This window comes from Psammomys obesus, unplaced genomic scaffold (genome assembly GCF_907164565.1).
Source record: "Psammomys obesus unplaced genomic scaffold, mPsaObe1.curated_primary_1811, whole genome shotgun sequence".
NCBI lineage: Eukaryota > Metazoa > Chordata > Mammalia > Rodentia > Muridae > Psammomys > Psammomys obesus.
Window position 1 is genome coordinate 1,297,260 of NW_026592510.1, and position 24,557 is coordinate 1,321,816.

Sequence of the window (24,557 nt, forward strand, 5' to 3'; positions counted from 1 at the left end):
TGAGACAGCCTAATTCTTCAGTTTCTGCAATGCTCCAATAAAAGTGTCTTGAGAAGCCCCAGTCAGCTACAAAACTGCAGCCCGATGTAACCAGACAGAAACCTTGATATTACCACTTACAAATCTGAGCAATTACCTAAAAAATGCAGAGTAATAAAGGTGCAGTTTTCCACATTATACAAATCAAATTAAATTACAACTATTAACATAAATGATCTGACTTACTGAGTGCGCTCTAAGGACAGCGATTATCTTTGAGAGGGCCATGTTCCAAAGTTCATCAGTGTATGCCCTGGTTACTAATCCTTGGGTCACATGTAAAATGTGGTCTTCCACCACAAAGAACCTAAAATGGCAATTACCAACATAGCATGTGTTCAGGGGAAAAAGGGAGAAAGCGCAAGTAGAAAATGATTATTTCTGACATTTAACAAACTTTAACAACATTAGTAGTATTTTCTTCCATATTAGATACATACCCTACAATCTGAGTGAAATATCTTCTATAGCCATCAACTGTTTCATGCTTAAAATGAAAAATAAAAATCAATTTAAACCAATAAATACAGTAACATAAAAGTTTCAAGTCACTATAACTTGATTAATAAATATTTATTGAGAGCCTACTAAGTTCAACTTAATAATTATGCACCAGGAACATACTTGAAAACAAAGAAAAGCCCTTTCTCTCATGGATTGTACATTCAAAAAATTTTTTTTTATTATTATTTAGTGTGTGAGTATACGGAGTTTATTTGCATGAACACACACATGCCAGACCGTGTGTGGGGAGGTCAGAAGACAACTTTATGGAGTCAGCTGTCTCCTCCCACCTTTACTTGGGCTCCAAGAATCAAAAAGTCCGATCAGCAGGCGAGCAGCCTTACCACTGCATGATCCTGCAGGCCCTAGTGGGATGCACACTCAGAAGGAAAGAGATAAATAAGTAAGGGGTAACCCACATCTGGCCAGTGGAAGCCAACACTATCTTTCATCTGAGCTACTGTCTCACCATCCTCCCTAGTTCCAGGTTCTAAACTGGCCTACCACGATCTGCTCTCACACAGCTATCAGGAGAAAGATTTCAAAAGCCTACAAGAACATTTTATCCTCTACCAAAACCTGTAAGTGTCACACATAACACTTTTATGCCGTTTACAATCAAAGTCAAATACCTTAAAAATGGGCTGGGGTGGGGCTAGGGAGATGGTTGTGGCTAAAGCCCTGCTTGGCAAGTGTCAGAACTAATGTAAACGTGGGTGAACATGGCAGCCAGCCACTAATTCTAGACTCAGGAGGAGGAGAACGGGGATCCCTGGAGTAAGGCAGCTAGCAAGAGTAGCTATACCCATGAGCTATAGGTTTGATGAGAGACCCTGCCTCAAAGGATAAAGTGAAAGAGAGACTGAGGCTAATTTCCCCACACTAACCTGTAGCCTCCACACGTACTAGCACATAAATGCATGCATTCACACACACATACACGTGCACAGGTACAAGCACACATGCAACAAAATGCAAAAAAAATGCATATACACACATGAAAGTACATACCTACACATAAAAATGTGAAAAAAAAAATATAGGCTGGGGTGGTAACACGGCTGGTAAAATGATTGTTTCACAAACATGAGGACATGAGTTCAACTCCCTAGACCTATATTTAAAAAGCCAGGTGTTGGGGCTGCAGGGATGGCATCGTAGTTAACAGTGCTTATTGCTCTTGCAGTTTGGCTTCCATGTCAGGTGGCTCACAACTCCAGCTCCAGGAGACCTGGTGCCCTCTTCTGGCCTCCATGGGCATCTGCACTCACATTCACTTTCCCACACAGACACACACACACACACACACACACACACACACACAGATGTAAATAAACATTAAATAAGTTCTAAACACAAACAAAATAAAGCCAGGCACATACTTGTAGTCTCAGTGCTAGAGGAATAGAGACAGGTAGAACTCTGGAGCTCAATGGCCAATTTGGCAAGCTCCAGACTAATGGAAGACTATACGTCTTCTAAAAAATCCAATACTAAGTGGTAAGCTCCGAAATCATATATACATAAACAACAAAAATGAACTCAGCAGGTTGTATGTATGCATAGGTAACAATAATAATCAAAGAAAAAGAGGGCAGTGACCAAGGAGGAGTCAGGGGGAGTGGGAGGAGGAAAAAAGTGATGCAATTGTATCTTAATTTAAAAATATATTTTCTAAGATACAGTGTGGACAACACTTAGGAATAACAGCCAAGGTTGTCCTCTGACTACAACACACTCACCCACCACATGCACCTAACACACGTGACCACTCATAGACGTGGAAAAATTGGACAATTGCCAGATATAAATTTAGCAAAAGCATAGAGGAAAACTCTGATCATCTGATTTCCATCCATAAATTTGTTTATAGGAACTACCTTCTGTTTCAAGTACGTTCTTGATGCTGGCTGGTTTTACTTGTCAACTGACAGGATCTGAGCCCCATGGGGATCATCTACAGAAGGGTAACAGTTTATCCTTTCTTACGTCTCAGTCTTCCATTTGGTAGTGTTTTCCTTTTTGCCTCCCCTGCCTTTTAAAATACTTTATCCTTATTTTATATACATTAATGTTTTTCCTACATCTATGTCTATGTGAGGGTGTCAGAAGCCCTGGAACTGGAGTTACAGACAATTGTCAGCTGCCACTTTTTCATACGTATGCATATCATCTGTGTATCTGCAATAAAATATCTACTTAAATCGTTTTCTGTTTTTAAAGTTGGTTTACCTGTCATTACTTGTTGAGAGGTTTTTAGATGGTTTTGTCTCTGGGTCATCTTAGCAATGGGTGTTAAGCCCCCCGAAGCTCCAGATTTCAAGAAAGGTGATCTCTTACAGCCTACCTGCTTTCAGTGCTGTAGGCTTGGCCCTGTATCACCCAAAAATCATGCTTTCCCACCCCATAGATCCTTCTAGGATCAAACCTACCTAGTTTCCACCTTCAGTTAGCTCACATCAGAGGTTTTGAGGCATTTTTTTTTCATGGGTAGTGTCCATGAGTTACAAACAGATTTAGTCATGTAACTGTCACCACAGCCAAAGTTTCTGGCTTAGTTATACTTTTCTGCCAGATCCTCAGTACATTTTTAAAAATCTATTTTTTTTTAAGTCTATCTTGAGGCTAGAAAATGGCTCTTAGTGGTTAAGAGCACTTGCTGCTCTTACAGAGGGCCAGAGTTTCGTAACTCCGGTTCCAGGGGATCTAAAGCCCTCTCCTGGCCTCTGCAATACCCCTAGTCACGTATACAAACCTACCCCAGCCACAGACACATAATTAAAAGTAAAAATACAAAGAAAAAGTCTATCCACTGCCTTTAGTTGTTCTGTTCAGTGTGACAAAGAATCACAGCACACAGCTTACCATATTGTCGGAAACAAATTATCACTCCCTGATATTCTGCTTGCTTATGTGTTTTTAATTCAATGTCTATCTTTCCTAAAAGAATGTAAACTCATGAGAGAAGAGACTGACCCAGTTTTGCTCACTATTGTATACTTGGCACCTAAATCAATGACGAGAAATGGTAGGTGTTCAATAAATATTTATATGTGAATGAGCAGTGATACATGCTCTGAAAACGAAAGCCGGGGACGGTGAAAGTACCAGCCTCACTGGCACAGGAAGCTCCCACTCACCACACTCGACTGTGGCTGCAGAACCAGGCGTGCTTGCTTCTTCCTTTGCTTCCGGTAATAATTTTCAAATGTTTCCTCATCACCCTAGAAAACATGGGGAGACTGATGGTCATGATGGCCCCTACAGCTTCCCTCCTTCCCCTGCCCTCCCTGCTGAGATCGTTCTTCACCCTCTGAGAGTTATGTTAATTCTCCAAACTGAAATGCAAATGACAAATGGCATTTCATACTGAAGGTCAAGAAGAAGGGTTTGGCATTATAGCTCAACAATAGTAACTTTATTTGGAAGTTACCTAAAATAAAGTTCGAACAATTAGACATTTTCCTAATTTACCAATTAAACTTTACAGGCTTTTCACTGACTAGTGAAAAGACATTAATGTGTCTCAGTGAGAGGCATTAAATAAAGAAAATAGCTGTCATACTACGAGCTGACCTTTTTCTCCATGCTGGCCACACTCTGTTTGTGAACCCAATACTACCCTCGTCCACTTTCAGGCTTTGACATATGCTCTTCCTGATAGGCAGTTCCTAGCTCACATTCTCTCTCTGACATTTTTACTCATCCTCCAGGACTCCTCCTGGATGTCAAGTCCTTGAAAGCTCTCCCTAGTGTCCCAACGCTCATTATTTCCAGTTATTCTGTAACATTCACGCCTCCCTACCACAGCACCACCCAACAAATAAATGGATGATGCTAAACACAGACACACCTCTCTGCTTAGTAAGAATCCTCTCAGTCAAAGAAGCTGGGAATCAGAGTCTCCTCTTCATCCAAGACTCCAAAAAATAAAATAAAATGATAATAATAATAGAAAAAAATTTCAACAGAAAATATTGATTTATTTTTTTATATTAAGTAGCTACAAAACCATTACCCTTCTAAATGTCATCAAAAATAAACTCATAAAGGAAAAAAAAATGTTAAGCATCTCCTATGGAAAACCTTCTAATGTCCTTGTGCTCCAGCTACCAAGAACTTCAAAATAACTATGCTACTGATTATGCAATTTTTATCACAGGAACTGAATTTTTTACTAAAAGTTTGAACAAATGCAGAGGATATGCCATGAAGCATAATATAAATGCCAAAATTTTAAAATAAAGTATTACAACCTCATTTAAACAGAGCCATGCCTCATCTACTTAAATTCATGAATAGCTCTCACATACACGGTTTATCCCTTTACTTTTGAACTCCCACTAGCAACCTTTACACAATTTTACTAATTTGATGTATTTTGTCCAAATGTATTTTCTAATGTAAAATGTTTTGATGTTTATTTTATTTCTGAGCATACAAAAATTTAGATGCTAAAATTATTATTTTACTTCAGGGATAAGCTATTTTAATTGCTACTTAATGAATCCAAATAGCATAAACATGAGCTATGTTCTAATAATGAGTAAAAAAACACACAAATTTGTGTTCAAAATTAATAACTTTTACGTTTTTATACAATTGAATAATTTTGTTTCGTTTGTTCATTTTTTGAGGCTAACATTTTATTATTAACCCAATGGTATTTAATAATTAATGTTTATTGCTATCTGCGTGCTCACAGAATGAGCACGCACTACCGCACTCAGACGGAACTGAGAACTTTAACAAGAAGTTACTGCATTAGAAACATCCTTCTCACTTCAGACTCTGCACTGTGATTCAGAGACGATAACATCTGGAGAGGGGGGAGGTCTTTACTGGGGATCATAAAGCCAGAAGGCTATCTACTAAGAAGACTGCCATAAAGTAAGAGTGATAAGAAAATTTTCAGAAAAAAAAAAAAGAGAAAAATCTCAACAAATGTGCAAATCACAGCACAGAAATCTGTAAGAAATGTTATGAAACAAGAGAGAATGACTTCTAAAGTCCATACTTCTTTAAAAAAAAAAAAAAAAGTGAACCCAAAGATCTGAATAGATGAAATGCCAAAGAATTCATGAGAATGTTTTTTATAATGACCTCTATAAGGGTTAAAACAAGCAGAAGGTGAAGAGATGCAGCTAAGGTGGAGCCCGACAAATCAACAATATGAATGAAAAATTCATCAACGAAAAAAAAAAGTCATGAAAAGAACAAACAGAAGCGGGGGTAAAAAAAAAAAAAAAAAGATCAATAAACAAACAACTCTGTGGAAAGTGCCACCAAGAGACTGGAGCAACAGGACAGCAGGGCAGAGAACACTGGAAACTGAAGAGACCAGATCAACAGGACAGAGACTAGAGCCACAGGACAGAGAACACTGGTCATTCAGATAAGGTTGAGGAAACTTCAGACAACAATAATATATATATATATATATATATATATATATATATATATATATATATATAATTGTTGTATATTATTGTTGTATATATATATAATTATACAATATACAATTATATATATATATATATATATCTCCAGAATTTTCAAGAATTCTAAGACATGATCAGAAGAACAAACCTAAACATCCATGGGTAAGAAGGAACTGAACTGCAAACCCAAGACACACAAAACATTTAAAGGAAATTACTGCCAAAAGGAATTCCAAATGTAGGAAAATATATGGATACCAAAGCATGGGAGAAGCCGAAAGGCCCAAACAGACATAACCAAAAAAGAATCCACCCATGCCACATTAATGGTAAGATGCTAAGAACACAGGCTAAGAAAGAACACGGAAAGTCACAAGAAGAAAACACAACTCAGTTACAAAAGCAAGCCCACAAGAGTTACATCAGAGCTCCCCTCCAAACTGTGGAGCAATGTACTCCAAGCCCTGAGGATAAGTAACTGTCAACCAACACTCTACACCCAGCAAAAGCAGCTTTTAAAATTGGAAGAGAAACAGGAACATCCTTGATAAGCACAAACAAAAGCAACTCATGACCACCAACCTAGCACTGCGTGAGATACTTAAAGCGATCGCACACACCAGAGAAAAAGATGAGCCTGTGAGAACCATGAAAGAATCAGATATATCCAAGTCTTATATCCAGGGCTTCATACATGCTACAAAGTCATCTTCAACTGGGCTACATCCCCAGCCCTGAATTACATCCTGATAAAGCAGTTATTTAAAAATGGGTTAACTCCTTCACTTACTGACGGGGGCCTGCTCTGAGAAATGAACCAGAGTTGGCATTCTATGGACATCACAAGATGTACTTACACAGACATAGATAAACACAGACTCTGATACACTTGGCACATATCAAAAGCACAGAATCACCCTGGGCCCACACAAGGTCAGAATCGGCAAAATACTCACCAAAGCAGAATAAATGTGTAAGCATCGGTAAACAGGAGAAAAATCAACGAGATCTTGAACAGTTAAGACCTAAAAAATAAATCTATTTTTAAAAATGACAGGTTAAACTTTTAGATAACACAAAGTTAAAGACAGATAGTGATTCCCAGACTATGATATTTATTTAATTCTCCCTTAAGAAGCATACAATATAAACCCAACTCTGTTTCGTTTCACTTTGGTGTTTTTGTAGCTTTATTTCTTATATGTTTACTATTGTTACTGACTGTTACAGATTACAAAAGAAAAATACTTTCCCCCCATCCTGTACACTGAGTCCAGGGCTTTGCACATGCCACGTAAGCACTCTACCACTGAGCTATTTCCCCAGCTAGAAAACTTATCTGTATCATGCCTGGTAGAGTATCAGAGCACTGCTGTGATAACTACATAGTCACTATTGCTTTGTTTACAGTTAATAATTCATGAGTTTACACACTAGCTTTAAACAAAGTTCCATCTGAAGCAAAATCATATGATTTCCATTACTGTTTCAAGTAGAAACTGTCATTACCCCATGGACCATTAAAAAAAAGAAACATCATAGCTACTTAAAATTAGTGTGTCAATTTTAAGATGCTTGCCAACTTCTAGAATATGTACTATAAACATAATTCATATTATGTTTAATAGAGAAAGTATTTCTTAGAATTAATTAAAAATATTACAAAGTCACTCAAACTTGAGAAATTTCGTGAATCGCTTTATAATTTCTATTCTCGTAAATCCTGAATAGATTATACTCTTACTTATTAGGAAGAAATGGCAAAAACAAAACATAGAAATAGTAAGTGACATCCAAAAGAATGGGGAACAGCCCAAGCACCTTAAGGAATAAACTTAGAGCTAACATTCTAACAGTGCCAACAGTTGGAGGAGTGCAAGACAGGCTGGGGAAAATGAGCTAAAAATGCTGTTTCTATCACCCACAACCTCAAAAGAGAAAAGAACACAGAGATCCTCTAAAAAGTGAGGACAAAAATGTCAGTTTTAGAAAGTGTCTCACACTGAAACCATGTTTTCAATTTGCACACTATCTCAAAATTCAACCTAAGAAAACTAACTGTCTTTGTCTTCAATGACAACCTAAACAGCAACTTCAGCTATTCAGTGATTTATCAGAGTGAAATGCAACCATCTACATAAAAAAAAAAAAAAAAAATTCTTTTAGTGGGGTCTTCCACAAGCGCTTTATCACTGAGCTACATATGTCCTTGGCTCTACTTCCAAAACCACTGACTGAAATAGAGGATGGGAACTGGAGAGGAGGCTCAGTGGCTAAATTGCTCGCCTCGCCACTTAAAGAGTTCGGATCCCCAGACCCACATGAATGCCAGATAGGTGTTGCCAGCACTCATCTCACTGTGGGGACAGGCGATCTCCAACTAGCTGGCCAGCTAAGTGGCCCTGAGTTCAACTGAAAGGCCCTGCCTCAGTGACTGCATTGGACGGCGACCAACCATACTCCTGTAGTCGACCTTAGACCTCAGTGCGTGCACCTGTAACCCCAGCTCCGCAGCATCCACATCACAGACACACACGCACAAATTATAAAAGAAAAGATTTCAAAATAGTAATGATAACTCAAGACTGACTCAACAGATGCCTTTGTGGTGTGGTGAAAATTAAAAAAAAAAAAAAACAATAGGATGAAAGAATACATTTGGATAGAAAAAATTAAAAATAATTTCAAGGTTCCTAGGCAGTTAGAACTTTTTTTAAGGTAAAAATAAATAGGGCTGGAGAGATGGCTCAGTAGTTAAGAGTGCTAACTGCTCTTCCAGAGGACCCAGATTCAATTCTCAGCACCCACACGGCAGCTCACAACTGTCTGTAACTGCAGTTCTAGGACATCCAAGACCACCACACAGACATACATTAACGTACTTAAAATAAGAAATAAGTAAATCATTTGTTTATGAAAAGATGAGTTTTGGAGTCCCCCCAATTGTTCAATGCAGAGAACAAAAGGCTGTGGAGTACTCAACCATTAACTGATGTCCGCGTCACACCTCTCACCCCAAGGCTCAGCGGTGCTTCTGGAAGAGTGGGCAGAAAGCTTGTAAGGGCCAGAGGGGGTAAATAATTCCAAGAAAAGTGTTTTCCAGATGTATAAGGGTAGCTGTACATATGAACTCACAGCAATTGTAACAATGTGTTCAAGAGCTGTGCAAGCTTCTGCCAGACAGAGTCCCAGCAGAGAGTGGGGAAAGCAGACGTGGGGTCCCACCACTAGCGAACGGCTAGATGGCTGCTGGGAAAGGGAAAATCGTGTTGCTTGTTTTACTAGTGAGGGGAGGTCAACCATGGACCAGGGCAGGGCCCATCCCCAGGACTAGCTGGGCCACACAAACCAAATTCAATGAGGAAGGAGGAAGAAAAAGGAAGAAGAGAAGACAGAAGAGGAGAAAGAAGAGGAAGAAGATGAGGAAGAATAAAGAAGAAGGGAAGAAGTAACCTTGAAGTTGGTGGGATGGAGGGCTGAAGGGACGGTAAGGGGAGGAGTCGGGTGCTGGGTCCACTCAAAATGCAACGTATAAAATTCTCAAATTTTCTTAACAGAAGCCACAACAAGATTATTTCGTAGCACCTCGATACAAACTGAAATAAAACGGCAGAGGGTTGGGGGAGCGGCTCAGGCCATAAAGTGCTTACCACAAAAGCATCAGGAATGTAGCTGGGACCCCAAGAACCCACACCAAGCTCAAGAAGTGGCAGCATACAACTGTAACCCCAGCTCTGAAAGGAACAGGTGGTCCCTGGAATGCATTCGCCAGTCAGCCTGGCCAACCTGACAGTCCAAGCCCAGTGAGACCCAGGAACGCTGAGGTGGCATCAGCGGGGTGGCTCAGTGCTTGCCACACAAGCCTGAGCACCCGGGTTTGACCCCCCAGAAGGAGGAAGGGCAACCCCACCAAGTTGTCCTCTGGCCGCTATACACCCCACTGTGGCACACAGGGTCTTCCCCACACAAGCAGCGTGACTGAAGAAGACACCTGGTGCTCGCCTCTGACCTCTACGTGAGTATGCATGCACATCCATGTGTACCTGTGCATTCACATGCACCTACACCACACACACGACACACAGGCTAGCACACTAAAACAAAACATGAAATAAAGTGGTCAGCTATCCGGAGTCAGGCCACATACAGTTAAAAAAAAAAATTATGAAATAAAAACGTGCCCTGTCTAGTTCAAATAGTTTTAAAAGAGAGAGAGAGATTAGATTTTGTTTTACTACTAATTATGCCAAACAGCAAGGCTCTGCCATCCATAAATACACAGGCTGTGATATCCCCTGTTTGTCTGTCCCTGTGCAGTCTAATATCCCCCATCACTGACTGCCCACTACGGACTGATACACATAACTCAGGTTGCACATAGAAAATACAGTACTTTATGAAGCAAAACATTACTCAGTAAAAAAGAGAGATCCAATACCTCCTCTTCGTTCTCAGCCTCCTCTTCCAGTACATGTTTCAAGATGATGTCATTCTTTTCTTCCAGAATTCTATCATTATTTACATATATGTTTTGTCCAAACCTGACACTATTTTGCTTCTGCAGAGCGACGCTGAAGCTTTTCTGCTGTTGTGCCTATTTTAGGGAGAACAGTTTCAAAATTGTTTCCAGTCGAAACTGGCCCAACATTTACTCTCTATCCATCCGTCCATCCACTCATCCGTCTACCTGCCTGTATAGCAGTTATATAGTTGATACAATCTCTTGCTAGATAGCCAATATCTCAGCCTGGACACAAACTTGAGATCTTCCTGCTCCAGCTTCCCAAGTGCTAGGTTTATAGTTGTGTGCTACCATGTAAAATGCTTTTAAAAATGACCATAACATATTCCTTTTTTATATAAGATTTTTATGTGTGTTGGGGGTAAAGGAGGCATGTATATGTGAAGTACACTCAAGCCCCATTCCTCAGGAATTCTGATTGATTGATTGATTGATTGATTGAGTGATTGATTTAGATGAGGTCTCTCACTTCGACTTAGGGCTGACCCAGATCCCAAGTGACTTGTTCATAATCTGCCCATACCTGCTTCTCCAGGACTGAGATTACAAGCACACACTATGTCTGGCTTCTTATGTGGTTTCTGGAGAACAAACTCAGGTCCTAGCGCTTGAGCAGCAAGCCCTTTACCAATGAAGCCACCTCTCAACCCCATACGTTCTTATGGTTTAAATGTAGGCGAAGGGTCTGTAGCAAAGTCCTCACTGAATTCCCGATTTGTACTTCCTTCCCTTCTCAGGAGGGATTATCAATTTTATGTGAAAAGATGAAGATCCAATTTTTGCCCTGTTCAATTCCATACTGTATTTTATCTTTTATTGTGCTTGTTTCTGATCTTCTTATTGAACTGTAGGTCTTAATTCAGACTGTATTTTTAATATGTTTAAAAAAGGAACAATTTGTGGGCAGTGGAGAGAGAGCGCAGCAGTTAAGCTCTTGCAGAGGACTAGAGTCCAGTTCTTGGCACCCAGAATAATACCTGGGAGGGTCAAAAGGGACAGCAAGAAGGTCACAGGCAGCTCCAACCACCTGGAACGACACGTTCAGGTACCGAGCACCTCTGGCTGCCTCAGGCACCTACACTCACATACATATACCTATACCCAGACATACGCACACATGCAAAAGAAAATAATAAACACTAATCTTTTCAAAGGAACAATTTAGGACCTTAGCGTGAAATTGCTTCCACTTCTGTGGCTGACACCTATTTTTATGGCAGATTTGGCCAGAAAACATTGGTGTTAAACCATACGAACAGAAAGGCAGAATGCTGAGGGCTTAGCTGGTAAGGGCCTGAAGAATTCAAGTTAAACTGACTTTACTTAAATTTCTAAAATATCTGTAAGTCTAAAGAAAATAGTGGCAGAATTCATTCTGCAGGAGGACCAGGGAGCATAAGAAAATGGTTAGCTTAAACATAGGTGAGCATGTCGAGAGGTAAACCTTGGACAAAGTTTACATCCTAGATAAACGAAAATCTCAAACTCACCTGCTTCATGGCTGTTTCTCCTATTTTGTCAGAATGCTTTCGAATGCTTTCCAGAAAGTCCTTGAGGTCAGACATGGAGATGTCCTTGACCTCTTGTCGGAGCTTAGGAAGCGTGTCTGCCATCAGCTGGCAGAAGCGGTACTGCCTGACCCGGGGGAAGTACACCTTCTCTAGCTGCTCCATCGTTCTGAGCGCAGAATAATACCTGGGAGGGGTCAAAAGGGATGGCAAGAAGGTCACATCGATTAACTTTACAAACAAGGCCAGATGATGAATTAGTCTGATGCTGCCCTCAAAAAGGAGTGACTGGAGCTAAGCTCCTCATGCCAGAACATTTACATAGCATGTACAGGCCCTGGGTTCCATATATAGCAAACACCAGGGGGAAAATAAAACTAACACTTATCTCTATCCCTAAACACACACTGTCAGCTGCACATTCATGGCTTCCACTAACACAATCCTCCTTACTTAATTCCATCTAAATCTATAACATGAGAAACATTACCATAGTCATTATAACTTCTTAGCTGTAAATAAACTTTCAAATCACAATACTTAGTCACTATGTAATTTCTTACTCTCTCTCCTACCATAACATCTATCCACAAAATGGTACCATCAAAAAAATTCTAAATAAATGTAGAATTTATTTAACATTTTTATGATTTCTTTTTATTTCATGTGCATTGGTGTTTTGTCTACATGTTTGTCTCTGTGAGGTGAGGGTGTTGTACCGGTGGAACCTGAATTACAGACAGCTCTCAGCTGCCATGTGAACGCTGAAAACTGAACCTGTGTCCTCTGGAAGAGCAGCCATGCTCTTAGCCACTGAGCCATCTCCCCAGCGCCTATGTAACTTTTTTAAAAGAGCATTTCATACTGCTGTTTAATTAGAAGTATCACTAAATGCCTCAAAAGTCAGAAGAAAATCACTTGTTAGGTGACTTCTTTCAACTCAGCAAATATTTTCCTAGAGGTGCTGCCCCAAGAGGTTGCAGGTGAGGTGTGGCTGCTGTGTCCCGTGTGTCAGCAGGTGGCAGAGAGGAGAGGCTGTGTTCTGACCTGTGGATATCTGAATGCTTAGTAGCCTAGCATTCTCTGCAAACACTGAGCCTGAGATGAGCACTCGTCTGCCCCAGTCTGGCACCAGTCAGGTCCATATGGGCTCCCAGGAGGGAGAGCAAGCTGGAGACTAGAAGAGCCTCACCTGGGGCTGTGAGCCCCGGGTGGGAGTGAGCCTGAGACAGGTGACCCTTAGAAGGGGCCACTCAAGCAGCCGGGCAAGAAGTAAGCCAGAGATGGCCCCACCAGACCAGCACCATGGGACCTGGACAGGGAGCTTGCCCGAGATGACCACAAATCCAGTGCCATGTAGGCCTTAGGGGCAGACCATGCCTGAGATAACCCCTGCCCCTTGCCATAATGCATGAGCAAGGCATAGTACTCCTGAGACAACCCTAGACACTCAGAGACCCCAGACATCACTAAGAGGAACAGGTAAGTGGTGGAGAAATGGAAGAGAAAGAGAAGCAGAAGGATGTGGGCACAATGACAAGGGGTAGAACTGGAGACTCAAGGGCAGTGAGGAACAGCCTGCTCTGAGTAGCCAGTGATGCCACCTGGGATACAGTGGGGTCCTGGCCCCTGCTGTCCACAGCCCTGCAGCATCAGGGGTCTGCAGCCACCGAAGGCCAGGTGGCTGGCCCTGGTCTGGGCTATTCCCTGGGGACATGTTGACGTCTGAGGGCGCACCTGGGCATCCTGGAAGAGTTGGCCCTGGAGGTATAAGAGCAGAAGAACCAGCCCCACCCCTAGAAGCCACAGTGCTCAGGAGAGCAGACCCTGCACACTGCAGGAGTTGAGGGTAAAGTAGCCCCAAGGACAGGCACATGGGCCAGCTGGCCCCACCACTAGTCTCCAAAGAGAAACCCTCCTCTTCCAACAACCCTCACCACCCGCAATACTCGGGAGAATGGGCCCTGCACCTCACATGGGCAGCAGGGACCAGCTGACCCTGGTTTCTGGGGCTGGTGGTGAGCTGGCCCCGAGGGCGTGAGCGTGAGAGAACTGCTAGCTGACCGGCTCAGATACCTCTCAGGCCCAGATCCAGGGCTTTAAATTGGCCCAACCCAACATCAACCCCATCGATGAACTGCTGGAGTGCATGAAGGTGTCAGTCCTACAGATCTGAAACTATAGGATCTCCATGACATAGGGCAACAAGAGGGTATCAGAGAGGAGTCCCAGTGAGGATCCAGTATTGATAGAGTAGCAGAAGTCAGAGGCCTCGTACAAGACCAAAGACCCATTTCAATAAACATCTGCAAGCAAAGAAGTGTAGACAGAAGGGTATGCTGTGGACACACTGTGACACACTACAGCTTCCACAACAAATTTTTTTTTTCTCTTTTGGGGGAAGAATACTGTAGAGGGATGTTATTTCAGAACATTGCTGTGCTGGCAAGAGATCACATCCAAAGACCTTCTAGGTCTGTACATTTTGGCTGGAATACAATCATGCCATTAATTCAGAAGACAGAAGCAAGCATATCTGAGTTCAAGGCCAGCCTGGTATAGAGAAAGTCTCAAGTAAAGAAAAGCTTATATTCAGGTGTAGTGGTACATGCCTTTAATCCCAAACAATGAAGGTGAAGTTAATGTATAGGAGCAGTACTGTTAGGCCACAGGGCAGCCAGTCCTGAAAATACCTGACAAAACGAAGTCATATGAAAGGGGAGGAGGTCCTCCCCTATCAGTGGACTTGGAAAGGGGCAGGGAGGAGATGAGGGAGGGAGGGTGGGATTGGGGAGGGAGTGTGCGCAATGAAGAGGAGCAGAGCTGGAGACTTGAGGTAGTGAGGAGCAGCCTGATGTGAGCAGCCTGTGCAGCCACCTGAGGCCACGGTGAGGTCCCAGCCCAGTGCTGCCACTGAGGGCCATGTGTGGGTCAGCAGTCCTGCACAGCAGGGGTCTGGATCGATGTCTGTTGCCCACGTTACCACCAGAAGCCTTGCAGATGTCTCTAGTCTGGGCTACACTGTGGGGCTGTTGATGTCTGAGAGCAGTGCAGAGCTGGCCCCTCCCCCCACTGACTGCAGCACTTGGCAGAGTGCCCCGACACCTCTCCTGGGCAGCAGAATAGAGCTAGCCCTGGTGGCGTGGACACGGGAGAGCTGGCCCCGAGGGTGTGAGAGCTGACCCCACCGCTCGCCTGGGCAGTGCTGGAGAGCTGGCCCAGGTGGCCTAGGTGGACTGACCAACTCAGCTACCATCTACCGGCGATCCCGCACTAAGCTAGGGGGCGGGGCCAAGTCTGAAGCTACAAAAGGAGTTCCAGGCCAGCCTGAGCTACAGGTGTGACCTGCCTCTAAAACAATGATTACTGGATTTTACTAATAAGTAAGATGGACAAAAAAAAAAGAAAAGAAAGAATTCCACATAAGCACCAATTTTTCAGGCAGAAAAAAATATGATATTTGGGGGACATGATTCTATTATTGGAAATAGAGATAAAACCCTAAACTGAAAAACAGTTAGCAGTCACTTAAAGACACTTTCACACTTCTACACTGAAGATGTAAATGCCAAAGTGAACGGGTCACTGAAAAGCAAGGAAATAATCCCTGATGGGCCTCGTGTGGGGCGGTTAGATGGATTTTTTTTTTTGCAACAAATACAAATTTTTGAAGTTTAAAATATGAGAACAACACAAAAAGAGAACGTAGACTTATCTTTTCCGATTTATGTTTAATAAAGAAAAACTGTTCTACAAATTAATACAAATTGGGGAAAGTTTAATGAAATTCAAGATATAGCACTTTAAAGTAAGGTATTCATTGACTACAGATTTGTGTATGTATTATATTACGATAATTGCTTATCAGTAATGAAAGAAAAATTATTTTCCCAACCCACACATCTTGTTTATTTTGGCTTTTCAATGTTACTTTGGAATTGTTCGCTTTAAGCACCGTAAGCATCATTTTATCAAGTTCCTGTGGCATTTAATAAGCCACTTCTTTTTGTTTGTTTTTAATAAGCCACTTTTTATTACCTCTTATGTCATGTTTCCGTCTGTATTACAAAGCAGAAGTTGAAGCCCACTGCTCTGGCTGTCAGCTCATAGTCACATGCGCTCTGCCTTCAGCCCACTTCCTGCATCACCCATTCATTGCAGTATCGTATGCCAGGAACAAAAACTGACTGCTTTTGAGTGGCCTCCTTATCCTTTATCAACACTATCAGTCTTTTATATCACTTATAGAGGACAAGGACTCGTAAGTAAATGCCTACTGTTTGCTTTACTGAGGGATAATGATAAGCATGAAAAAGGTTAAAGTAGAAAGCAAAACTCAGATTCACTGTTGTTCACAGAGTCGACCTGTGCTGATTGATAAAGATTCTTATTTAAGACAACAGGGAAGCTAACTCACCTTTTCATGCTCATCTGTTCTTTCAGTTTACTGTACATTTCCAGCACTGCATTAAAAACAACATTTTAGCTTTATAAGAAAAGTGTTCGACAAATCCATTAGTCTTCTCTATGCTAAGAGGTGGTGAGCTAATGTTTTCAAATAAAATGTTACATGTGTTAACAAAAATGATTTAATTTGCGCATATTGAACATCATATACATTAACATAATAAAGCTGGAACACTTGTATATACTGACACCTACAACGAGACAGGAACGTAGTAAAAATTATTCTATTTAGAAACTACTAATACCTCTTTCCAGAAGTGGAATTAGAGAAAGAAAACTGAGTGACAGTGAGACTCATTTGACTCCACATAAATAGCACAACTGTAATTACACAAGGAAATTTACACTGAATCCACAAAGAAAGAAAACTACCAAATGCTAACGCCAGAGTGAATTATAACAACAGTGGAAACAAGCTCAGCAAAGAATGTGTGTTTATCTCAACCCTTCTACAAAGCACCACGTATAGCAATGAAGGGTAAGTATTTACACGTGCTCAGGACCGAGGTCAGATTCCTGTTGATCCAGCCCACTAAGGCGTGTGCAGAGTCCAGCCCTCTGCCATCCCACCAGTGTCCACTTTTAGGCTTATTATCTAAGCTGTCTTCATAGCTCATCCAAGGTCGCTAATGGCGGCAGGGGAACTACTAAACCCCACTCAAAGCATTTTCAACCCTGAAGCCTTTAGAAAAGTACCATCTTATTTATTCAAGGTTAATATGCAAATTCCTGGCCCACCATGCTCTCAACTGAGTGGACTTTTACAAGTTCTAAGAAAAGCTACTCTCATTAGTGAGGAAAATATAATTATTTATCTTAGCCAATACAAATTGCTGACAATGTTGATAATGTCTCATAGTCTAAGCTAAATTTCTATCGTGTAAGTAGCATACAAGGCGTTCTTCCCTGGATATGAAGGTTAGGCTGCTTCCTAAAGAGGAAGCAGGGTCTGTTAAACCAGACCCTGAGATGGATCTCGCTGGCAATGTGAAGAAGAAGAAATGAAATATACGTGCTTTGTTTCGCTTGAAAGGAAGCATCCAGCTTAAAACCGTAAGTCCAGGTAAAGAAAACAGTGGTTACTTCTTCAGGATGGATGTGACGTCCCAGTAATATCTGGGACCAGAAACTAAGTCCTTCCAAAGGACAGGAGGAAAGGCAAAATGGGGAAGGCCTAGCGTTGTTGATGTTTTCTTACCTTATCGGCAAAATGAGATTGTGAACAAAGCAAAATCAACCTGTTAAGCGACAAACAGAAAACAATGGGAAAACTAGAAGTAAAAAATTAGGCAAATTAGATAAAGGCCAGAGAAACATAACTTAAAGACACTCTCCCTGAGGGAAAGTTTTCTGAGGAAAAGACAAACAGACAAACATGGAGGTGGGAGGCGACCCAGATGGCCAGCTAGGCAGAGGGGAAAAGCAAAGGTGTTTAGGAAGCAGTGACATGGGAACATTTACTTTAAAACTCACAGAAATCCAGAGGACAGAGCGAGTATAGAAGGCAACCACAGGTGTGGTTGGGAAGCAAGTACAGCAATCTGTAACTCCCCTAGTAAAGACGACTATATGGCATTAGCAGAAAATAATTTTACCACAGCAAACATCACATGATACCTAGGGCTGACTCACCTGGGAGGCATAACTGTAATTTTTCTACTACGGTTGTAATATTTCTCTGCTGAATTCTACATCGAATAATATCTTCTGTTTGTACTATCACCTTAGAAAAATAGAAGTGTTGACAATTTTGAACAGTTAAATGGCATCCATATATACTGAGCTCTCTCCCTCCCTCCTTCCCTTCCTCCGTCTCTCCCTCCCTTCCCCCTCCATCCATCCTTTTCTTACTACCTCTTTTCCAGCTTCTTGAAACCTTCGGTTGGTATCAGTAACTTGCACCTTAAAAATAATTTCACCTTAGTTAGACAAACACGCATGAAGCTGCCCTGATGTAACTGCTCACCCTTGTAATCAGATCATGCTCCATGAGGAACTCAGAACAAAGAAATGCAAATTCAAATTAACTCTACAGCTTGAACTTGAACTTTTGATTGAAAAGGGCTTTTGTTAACTTCAATTGGTTATGACAGTTCTTTTTAACAGATTCTGTGGCAAACTTCTCAAATTTACTCAGGATTTTTGAACTTTACTTGCTTTTCTGAGTCTGTCAAACAATTCAAATCACTGACCCAATTGACCACTGGTCCCTTTTTGATAACTTCAATGAGGTCTATGTGCCATTCATTGTCCGTAGGAAATGGCGATTGCATTTTACGGTAATTAAACATTCATACTTTCTGAATGCAAACCCTGGGAGGTTGGTGCACATCAAACACAGAAATCTCAATCCACAGCAACGTGTTCAAGCCGCAGGTGCAGCCGAAGCTCGGCTTGGATTTTCCCACATATTAAGTGACTCATTAGGTCATCGTATGAGGAAGCGCATTCTCATTTATTAAAAATCTCATTAGCTGCAGAACAGAGGTGCTCAGTGACCTCATGACGCCGTGTCTGGTCTCTTGTTATCTGAATATCCTTTATATGATGGTTTTTCTAATCACAATCTTTGCATTCTGTCTGAAAAGCACTTTAAATGAAAGACAAGGCAATTCCTATAATTAAATATTTTATATCCTGACTGAACAAACCCAGGCCTAGTTTAATAGATAATGCCTCTGATGTGGAAAAATAGGTAGAACAACTTTTTTTAATAAATTTTCCAATATAATTAAATAACAGCATGACAGCATGAAATCATTTATAGTAAATTTTCATGACATCAGAGGATAGCTTTTTAACACCATTGTACTGTCATCTTTTTAAAACTCTGAAACTGTGAATAGGCCCTTCACTGTCTACATGTTTGAGCACATTTTCCGCATGTGAAGACAGTTTATTAAATAAAAAGCACGGTCACTGGTGTTGACAACTGTGGTAGCGGAGCACATTCTCAAGTACATATACTCTTTACTTCCTGAAAGTGCTCTCAATGGCCCATGCATTAGAGCATTAGAAGATTTAATGAGCATATAGGGAAAGAGGAGTCAAACATATTCCTACCTTCAGTTTTTCTGCATCAGCCCTTACTTTGAGGAGTTCTGTAATAGCATCTACAAAACCCTGATGATGAAAGTTACACATTTTTTCAATTTCCTTGTCATGATTGCGGATACAAGCATCTAGCTTTTCCATAAACTTCATGTGTGCATTTGGTTGATCATCATACACAGACCTGTAAGCAGAAGAAAACTAAAATTAACTTCTCAGTTCACCAAAAGTTTTTCCTATTAAGCTCCATCTTTGCAACAACTCTGAATAAGTACATGAACTGGACAGTGAATTACCTTCATAGAAATAATTCTAAGGGAAAATATTTCATTTCTTTTTGAATAATTGCATGCTAATATTCACAGACTCAGAAACCCACTAAATATGTATCCAGAAATAAAAATCCTGAGCCCTGGGAGATGTGGGTCTAAATACCAGGGCTCAAAACTGAATCAATAGTGTAAGTAAGAAATACATGAAGAAACTCATGACCTTTATTACATTTAATACATGTCAGAATAGGTTCTAAAAGCCATATATTAACTCTTTCACCTTCACAACAAGCCTATGAAGTGGATGCTGTTATTACTGGTTTTGGATACATTATTCATTATTACTGCATAAACTCTACAACTCAAGATTAATAGCTGGAATATGCACCTTGCCATCTGGCCCCACAGTTTACCTCCTCAAGTTCAGGGTCAGATTGTGACAAGCACACATTTGCAAAGAAGCTCAGCTCATGCTAACGACACAGAAAGGGCAAGGCGCCCTTTACTATGTAGAAGCTTGCCCTTGGCTCTGCGAATGAGCACTTTATAACGTCTTGTCTGTTTACGTGAGGGGCATAATCGTAAGATTTATAAAAGTGGGGGCCTTAGCTTTCTAGAGGCTAAGGTCAGCAAGGTAGGCAGTGAGCCAGATCCACATAGGCAGTTAGCCCCATTCACATGACTGTACCCTAATAAAAGCCCTGGGCACCAAGGCTTTGAGGGAACTTCACTAATTGATGATAGGGGAAAGGCTGTCACACTAGGCAAAGACAAGTGGAAGCTCATCCCCGCACCTCTCTTCACCCTGCCCTAAGAGCCTTCCCATTGCTGACTACAGTAAGTATTGCTCTGTACCGTGCAGAACTGTGAGCACAGCACCTCCGACAGCACCTCAAGGTGGTCCCGCCCCAGCTGCTGCCTCCTGTTTGAGGTTCGGCGCAATTCTGTTTTTGCCACCAGCTCTTTGTCAACCATCTCTACGTATCCAATCTATGGTCTAGGACAGTGATGAATGCAGCCAACACATTTGCAAGCAAGAACATCTTCTCACCATGTCAAAAGGCTGCCATGGGCTGGTGAGACACTCAGCTGGCAAAGCTGCCTGCTACCAAGCTTGACAACTTGAGTCCCATCCCCAGGACCCAAATGGCACTGACAAGTCACCCTAAGTCAGCAAACACGTCTTACTTTAAATTTTCACCAGCTGAGTCCTAACTGGTATGATTTTACCTTGCTTCCACCTTCCAGCCTTCCCCACACAGCAGCCACATGATGTATAATAAGAATGATCGTATTAAAATAAAAGATCTCACAAATCGTTTCTCTTGCAACAGCCCTGCAGAGCCCAATATATTTTGTTGCCTCATATATTTTGAGCTTCATGTTGCCTCACAGGCCTCACTTCCTACTATTTGTTCTTCTTTTTACTTATTCTGTCCCAGCAATGTTGGCCTCCTCGTAAATTCTTTTGCCTTCCCCCCTTTAAATTTTTTTATTTATGTATATATATTTTACATATAAGTGCTCTGTCTACATGTTTGTCTGCATGCCAGAAGAGAACATCAAATCCCATTATAGATGGCTGTAAAGCAGTATGTGGTTACTGGGATTTGAACTCAGAACCTCTGGAAGAGCAGCCAGTGCTCTTAATCACTGAGCCATCTCTCCAGCCCCATCCTTGTGAATTTTTTAACACATCAGGTACCCACTCTGCAAATGTCATGTTGCCACGTGTTCTAGCTCCATCACCTGCTTCAGGTCTTTGATCCTCTTTTTGGAGGAAAGAGGGACAGAAGAACTGAGAAGGGACAGGAGGTGGAAGAGGATGACCAATCATCCCAGTCTATGGAGGGCTGCTCTGGGCTTATCTGACAATCTTACACCCTAAGACACCCCTCTAGTACAAGCAAACCAAAACAGCTGGCTGCCGTAAGCCACCTATTTCGATTCAAGGTCCATGAGCTATGAGCGAGGCAATCTGAGCCCAATGCCGTGAAACACTCAGTCTCCCGTAGGAGCGCTCACAATTCAGACTCCGGTAGGCTGCGGAGGCGCACAGGGGCTAAAGCCCTTGCAGTGAAAGCACTGCGGCTGCAGCCTGGATGCCCGGTGTGAAATGCTGGGTGGCTGTGGTGCAGGAAGGAGCCGCGAGTGCTGCGCAGGTGGGAACACAGACGCTCCTCACACATGGCCTCGTTAAATATTCACTGCATCTCTACCGCACATTCTCCTAGCAGCCCAGTTTTCAAAGGCAGTGGAGGAAGACTAACGCTTAAGTCCCATAAAAAGCAGAGCCAAGACTTAATCCCTAGTCGGCCTGGCCCGATGTAAGGTAAAACCTGTTACTGTCTGACTTCGCGGGCAGCGACGGTGATCAGCACCGCAGGGCGGGATGGTGAGCACCAGCAGAGCCGCCACAAGCATCACCTTTGAAGAGCGACAATCGAGACTGACTCAGCGGGGAATCCCTGATGTGCACTGCTGCACCCATCAGGTGAAATCAGCCAGCGGGCAGGAAAAGGGGATGGGAACTGAGGCGTGGCTAATTGCTGGGAGCATCGAGTCACAAATGCAGAAAATGAGGAGCAGCACACGAGGAGAAAACAGCCAGTTTCCTCCGCGCCTCTCTGGAAAACCACTTCATTTTCCATCCTGGAACGAACTCTGAAACTGGGACATGCTGGGCAGGAAAGGGAGCTGTCAGCATTATTCACGCTTGCATCCAAAGTTGGTCCCTATATTGGCTTAATATATTAGTGTAAAATATACTACTTTGCTAAAAACTTTAGTGACATACAGCTTTAATTAAACCTTTTGGGAGTTTGTTGGTGGTAGTGGGGGTTTTTGGTTTGGTGTGCTCTGGTTTGGTTTTTTTATTTGTTTGTTTTTCAAGACAGAGTTTCTCTGTGTTAACAGGCTTGGCTGTCCTGGAACTCATTTTGTAAACTAGGCTGGCCTCGCATTTACAGAGATTTGCCTGCCTCTGCGTCCTGAGTGCTGGAATTAAAGCATTCACCACCAAGCCAGGCTCTAATTAACCCATTTTTTAAAAGCTATTCCTTGGGATTTCTAACATCTACTGAGAAGTCTAGCCATGCTCCCATAAACACACAGATAATCGTGAGTATGACAGAGCCTGCCAGATAAAGCACAAGGACACTGATAAATGAGAGCTGCAGCTGAACCCAATGCTGGAAACATAGTCTCATGTAGGAGTGCTCACAATTCAGACTCTGGGCACTGGGGAGACGCTCAGCAGCTCAAGCACTTCGCTAAAGCACATTCACTAAGGAGATGATACCTTTTAAAGAAACCTTTTCATATTTTAATTTTATGTGTATAGGGTTTTGCTTGCAGTTATGTCTGTGTACTGTGTAAATGCAGAGTCCATGGAGGGGGGTGTCAGGTACCCTGGGACTAAAGTTACAGACAGTTATGAGATGCTATGTGAGTGCCAGAAACCAAAGCCAGGTCCCTGGGAGGGCAGCCGGTGCTCCTACCTCTGAGCCATCTCTCCAGCCCACTGAAGTGTCACCTTAGTGCGCCCCACACAGGGACGCCAAGAGAAGAGTCAGCCACCCTTCCAAACGCCTAACCCAGTAAAATCCTCAAAAACACAGGTGCAAAACTCAAATGCTTAAAGACTTGTGGTTTGAAAATAAACATGGTGTACACTACACTAAAGATTGTATTCCCATGTTTTAATGTTAGCAACTAGGGATACAGAAACAGTCTCCTGAACATAGTTTAACTTTCTAAGTGCAGAGAGACTCCATCTTCATCTTCCCATATTTCATACATCAAAGCCAAGTGTGAAGATATAAGCTAATCTGTAATATTTGATCAGCCAATACCATGAGGCTTTTGGAATTTAAACAAGAGAAATAGCTTTCACGGACACCTCTTTGAATTATTTGTATAGGACTCCACCTAGTGGTTGAAAATAAGAAAACTAACATCTAAATGTTAAAATGGACGACATGAAAATTATTTGTTATCAAGTGTAATTTGATAAGCGGAGACACTTCAGTGTTCTGATAGATGCTACATTTTGGAAATGAATGAATTAGAAATACTTAACGGTTTTACTTTGTTAAAGAAAAAGTCTTTAAGGTTAACTCACAAAAAAATGTAAAATAGGACTCTTGTCTCCAGTAACAGGATTTTTTTTAATCAAAAGCACATATCCTTTACCCTGTTCAATTTTTTTTTTTCTTTCGCTGTGTCTTCATTATAAAGAGGAAGTCCATCACAATATCTGGGAAGAAAATAAAATGTACTGGTTCCCAAAATATAATTTTTCCCTAAAATATCATTGAAACTAAAAAAAAAAAAAAAAAAAAAAAGGAAAGTAATCTCAAAGTATTTAATCCTACATTCCACAAATTACCCATTTTTACTGAAATAACTATAGTTTCTTTTTCAAGTAAAAGTAATTTTTTTTTTTCCTACCCCAGAAGGCTTCATTCTGTAATATGTGAGATGAACAGCCAAATGAGCTAGCTGGTCCAGGCCTTTGTCTGCAGTGTTATGGTAAGATACTATGGTGGCCACACAAAAAAAATCATTTTTATTAAAATTTAATTGCTTTCTTTTTTTTTTTTTTCTTTTTAGTTACATTTTGTTAACTCTGTGTCCCAGCTGTATCCCGCTCCCTCATTTCCTCCCCAACCCCACACTCCCTCCCTGGTCTCCTCCCTGCCCCTTTCCAAGTCCCCTGATAGGGGAGGACCTCCTCCCCTTTCATCTGACC

The 24,557-nt window shown here is 41.7% G+C and overlaps 1 protein-coding gene and 1 pseudogene across 1 annotated transcript in view; one reads left to right on the forward strand and one right to left on the reverse strand.

Annotated features, from left to right (window-relative positions):
* Positions 1-24,557, reverse strand: part of Exoc6 (exocyst complex component 6) — a 120,046-nt gene that overhangs the window by 80,983 nt on the left and 14,506 nt on the right. The window contains exons 2-11 of the mRNA XM_055614047.1: positions 19,545-19,716; positions 18,336-18,383; positions 18,114-18,204; positions 16,432-16,477; positions 11,997-12,201; positions 10,423-10,578; positions 6,941-7,009; positions 3,684-3,767; positions 480-526; positions 226-346 (exon numbers count right to left, since the gene is read on the reverse strand). Of these exons, the coding sequence (XP_055470022.1) occupies positions 226-346; positions 480-526; positions 3,684-3,767; positions 6,941-7,009; positions 10,423-10,578; positions 11,997-12,201; positions 16,432-16,477; positions 18,114-18,204; positions 18,336-18,383; positions 19,545-19,716 (1,039 nt within the window). The remainder of the gene's footprint in view (positions 1-225; positions 347-479; positions 527-3,683; positions 3,768-6,940; positions 7,010-10,422; positions 10,579-11,996; positions 12,202-16,431; positions 16,478-18,113; positions 18,205-18,335; positions 18,384-19,544; positions 19,717-24,557) is intronic.
* On the forward strand, positions 12,978-13,095 carry LOC129682059 (small nucleolar RNA SNORA17; annotated as a pseudogene).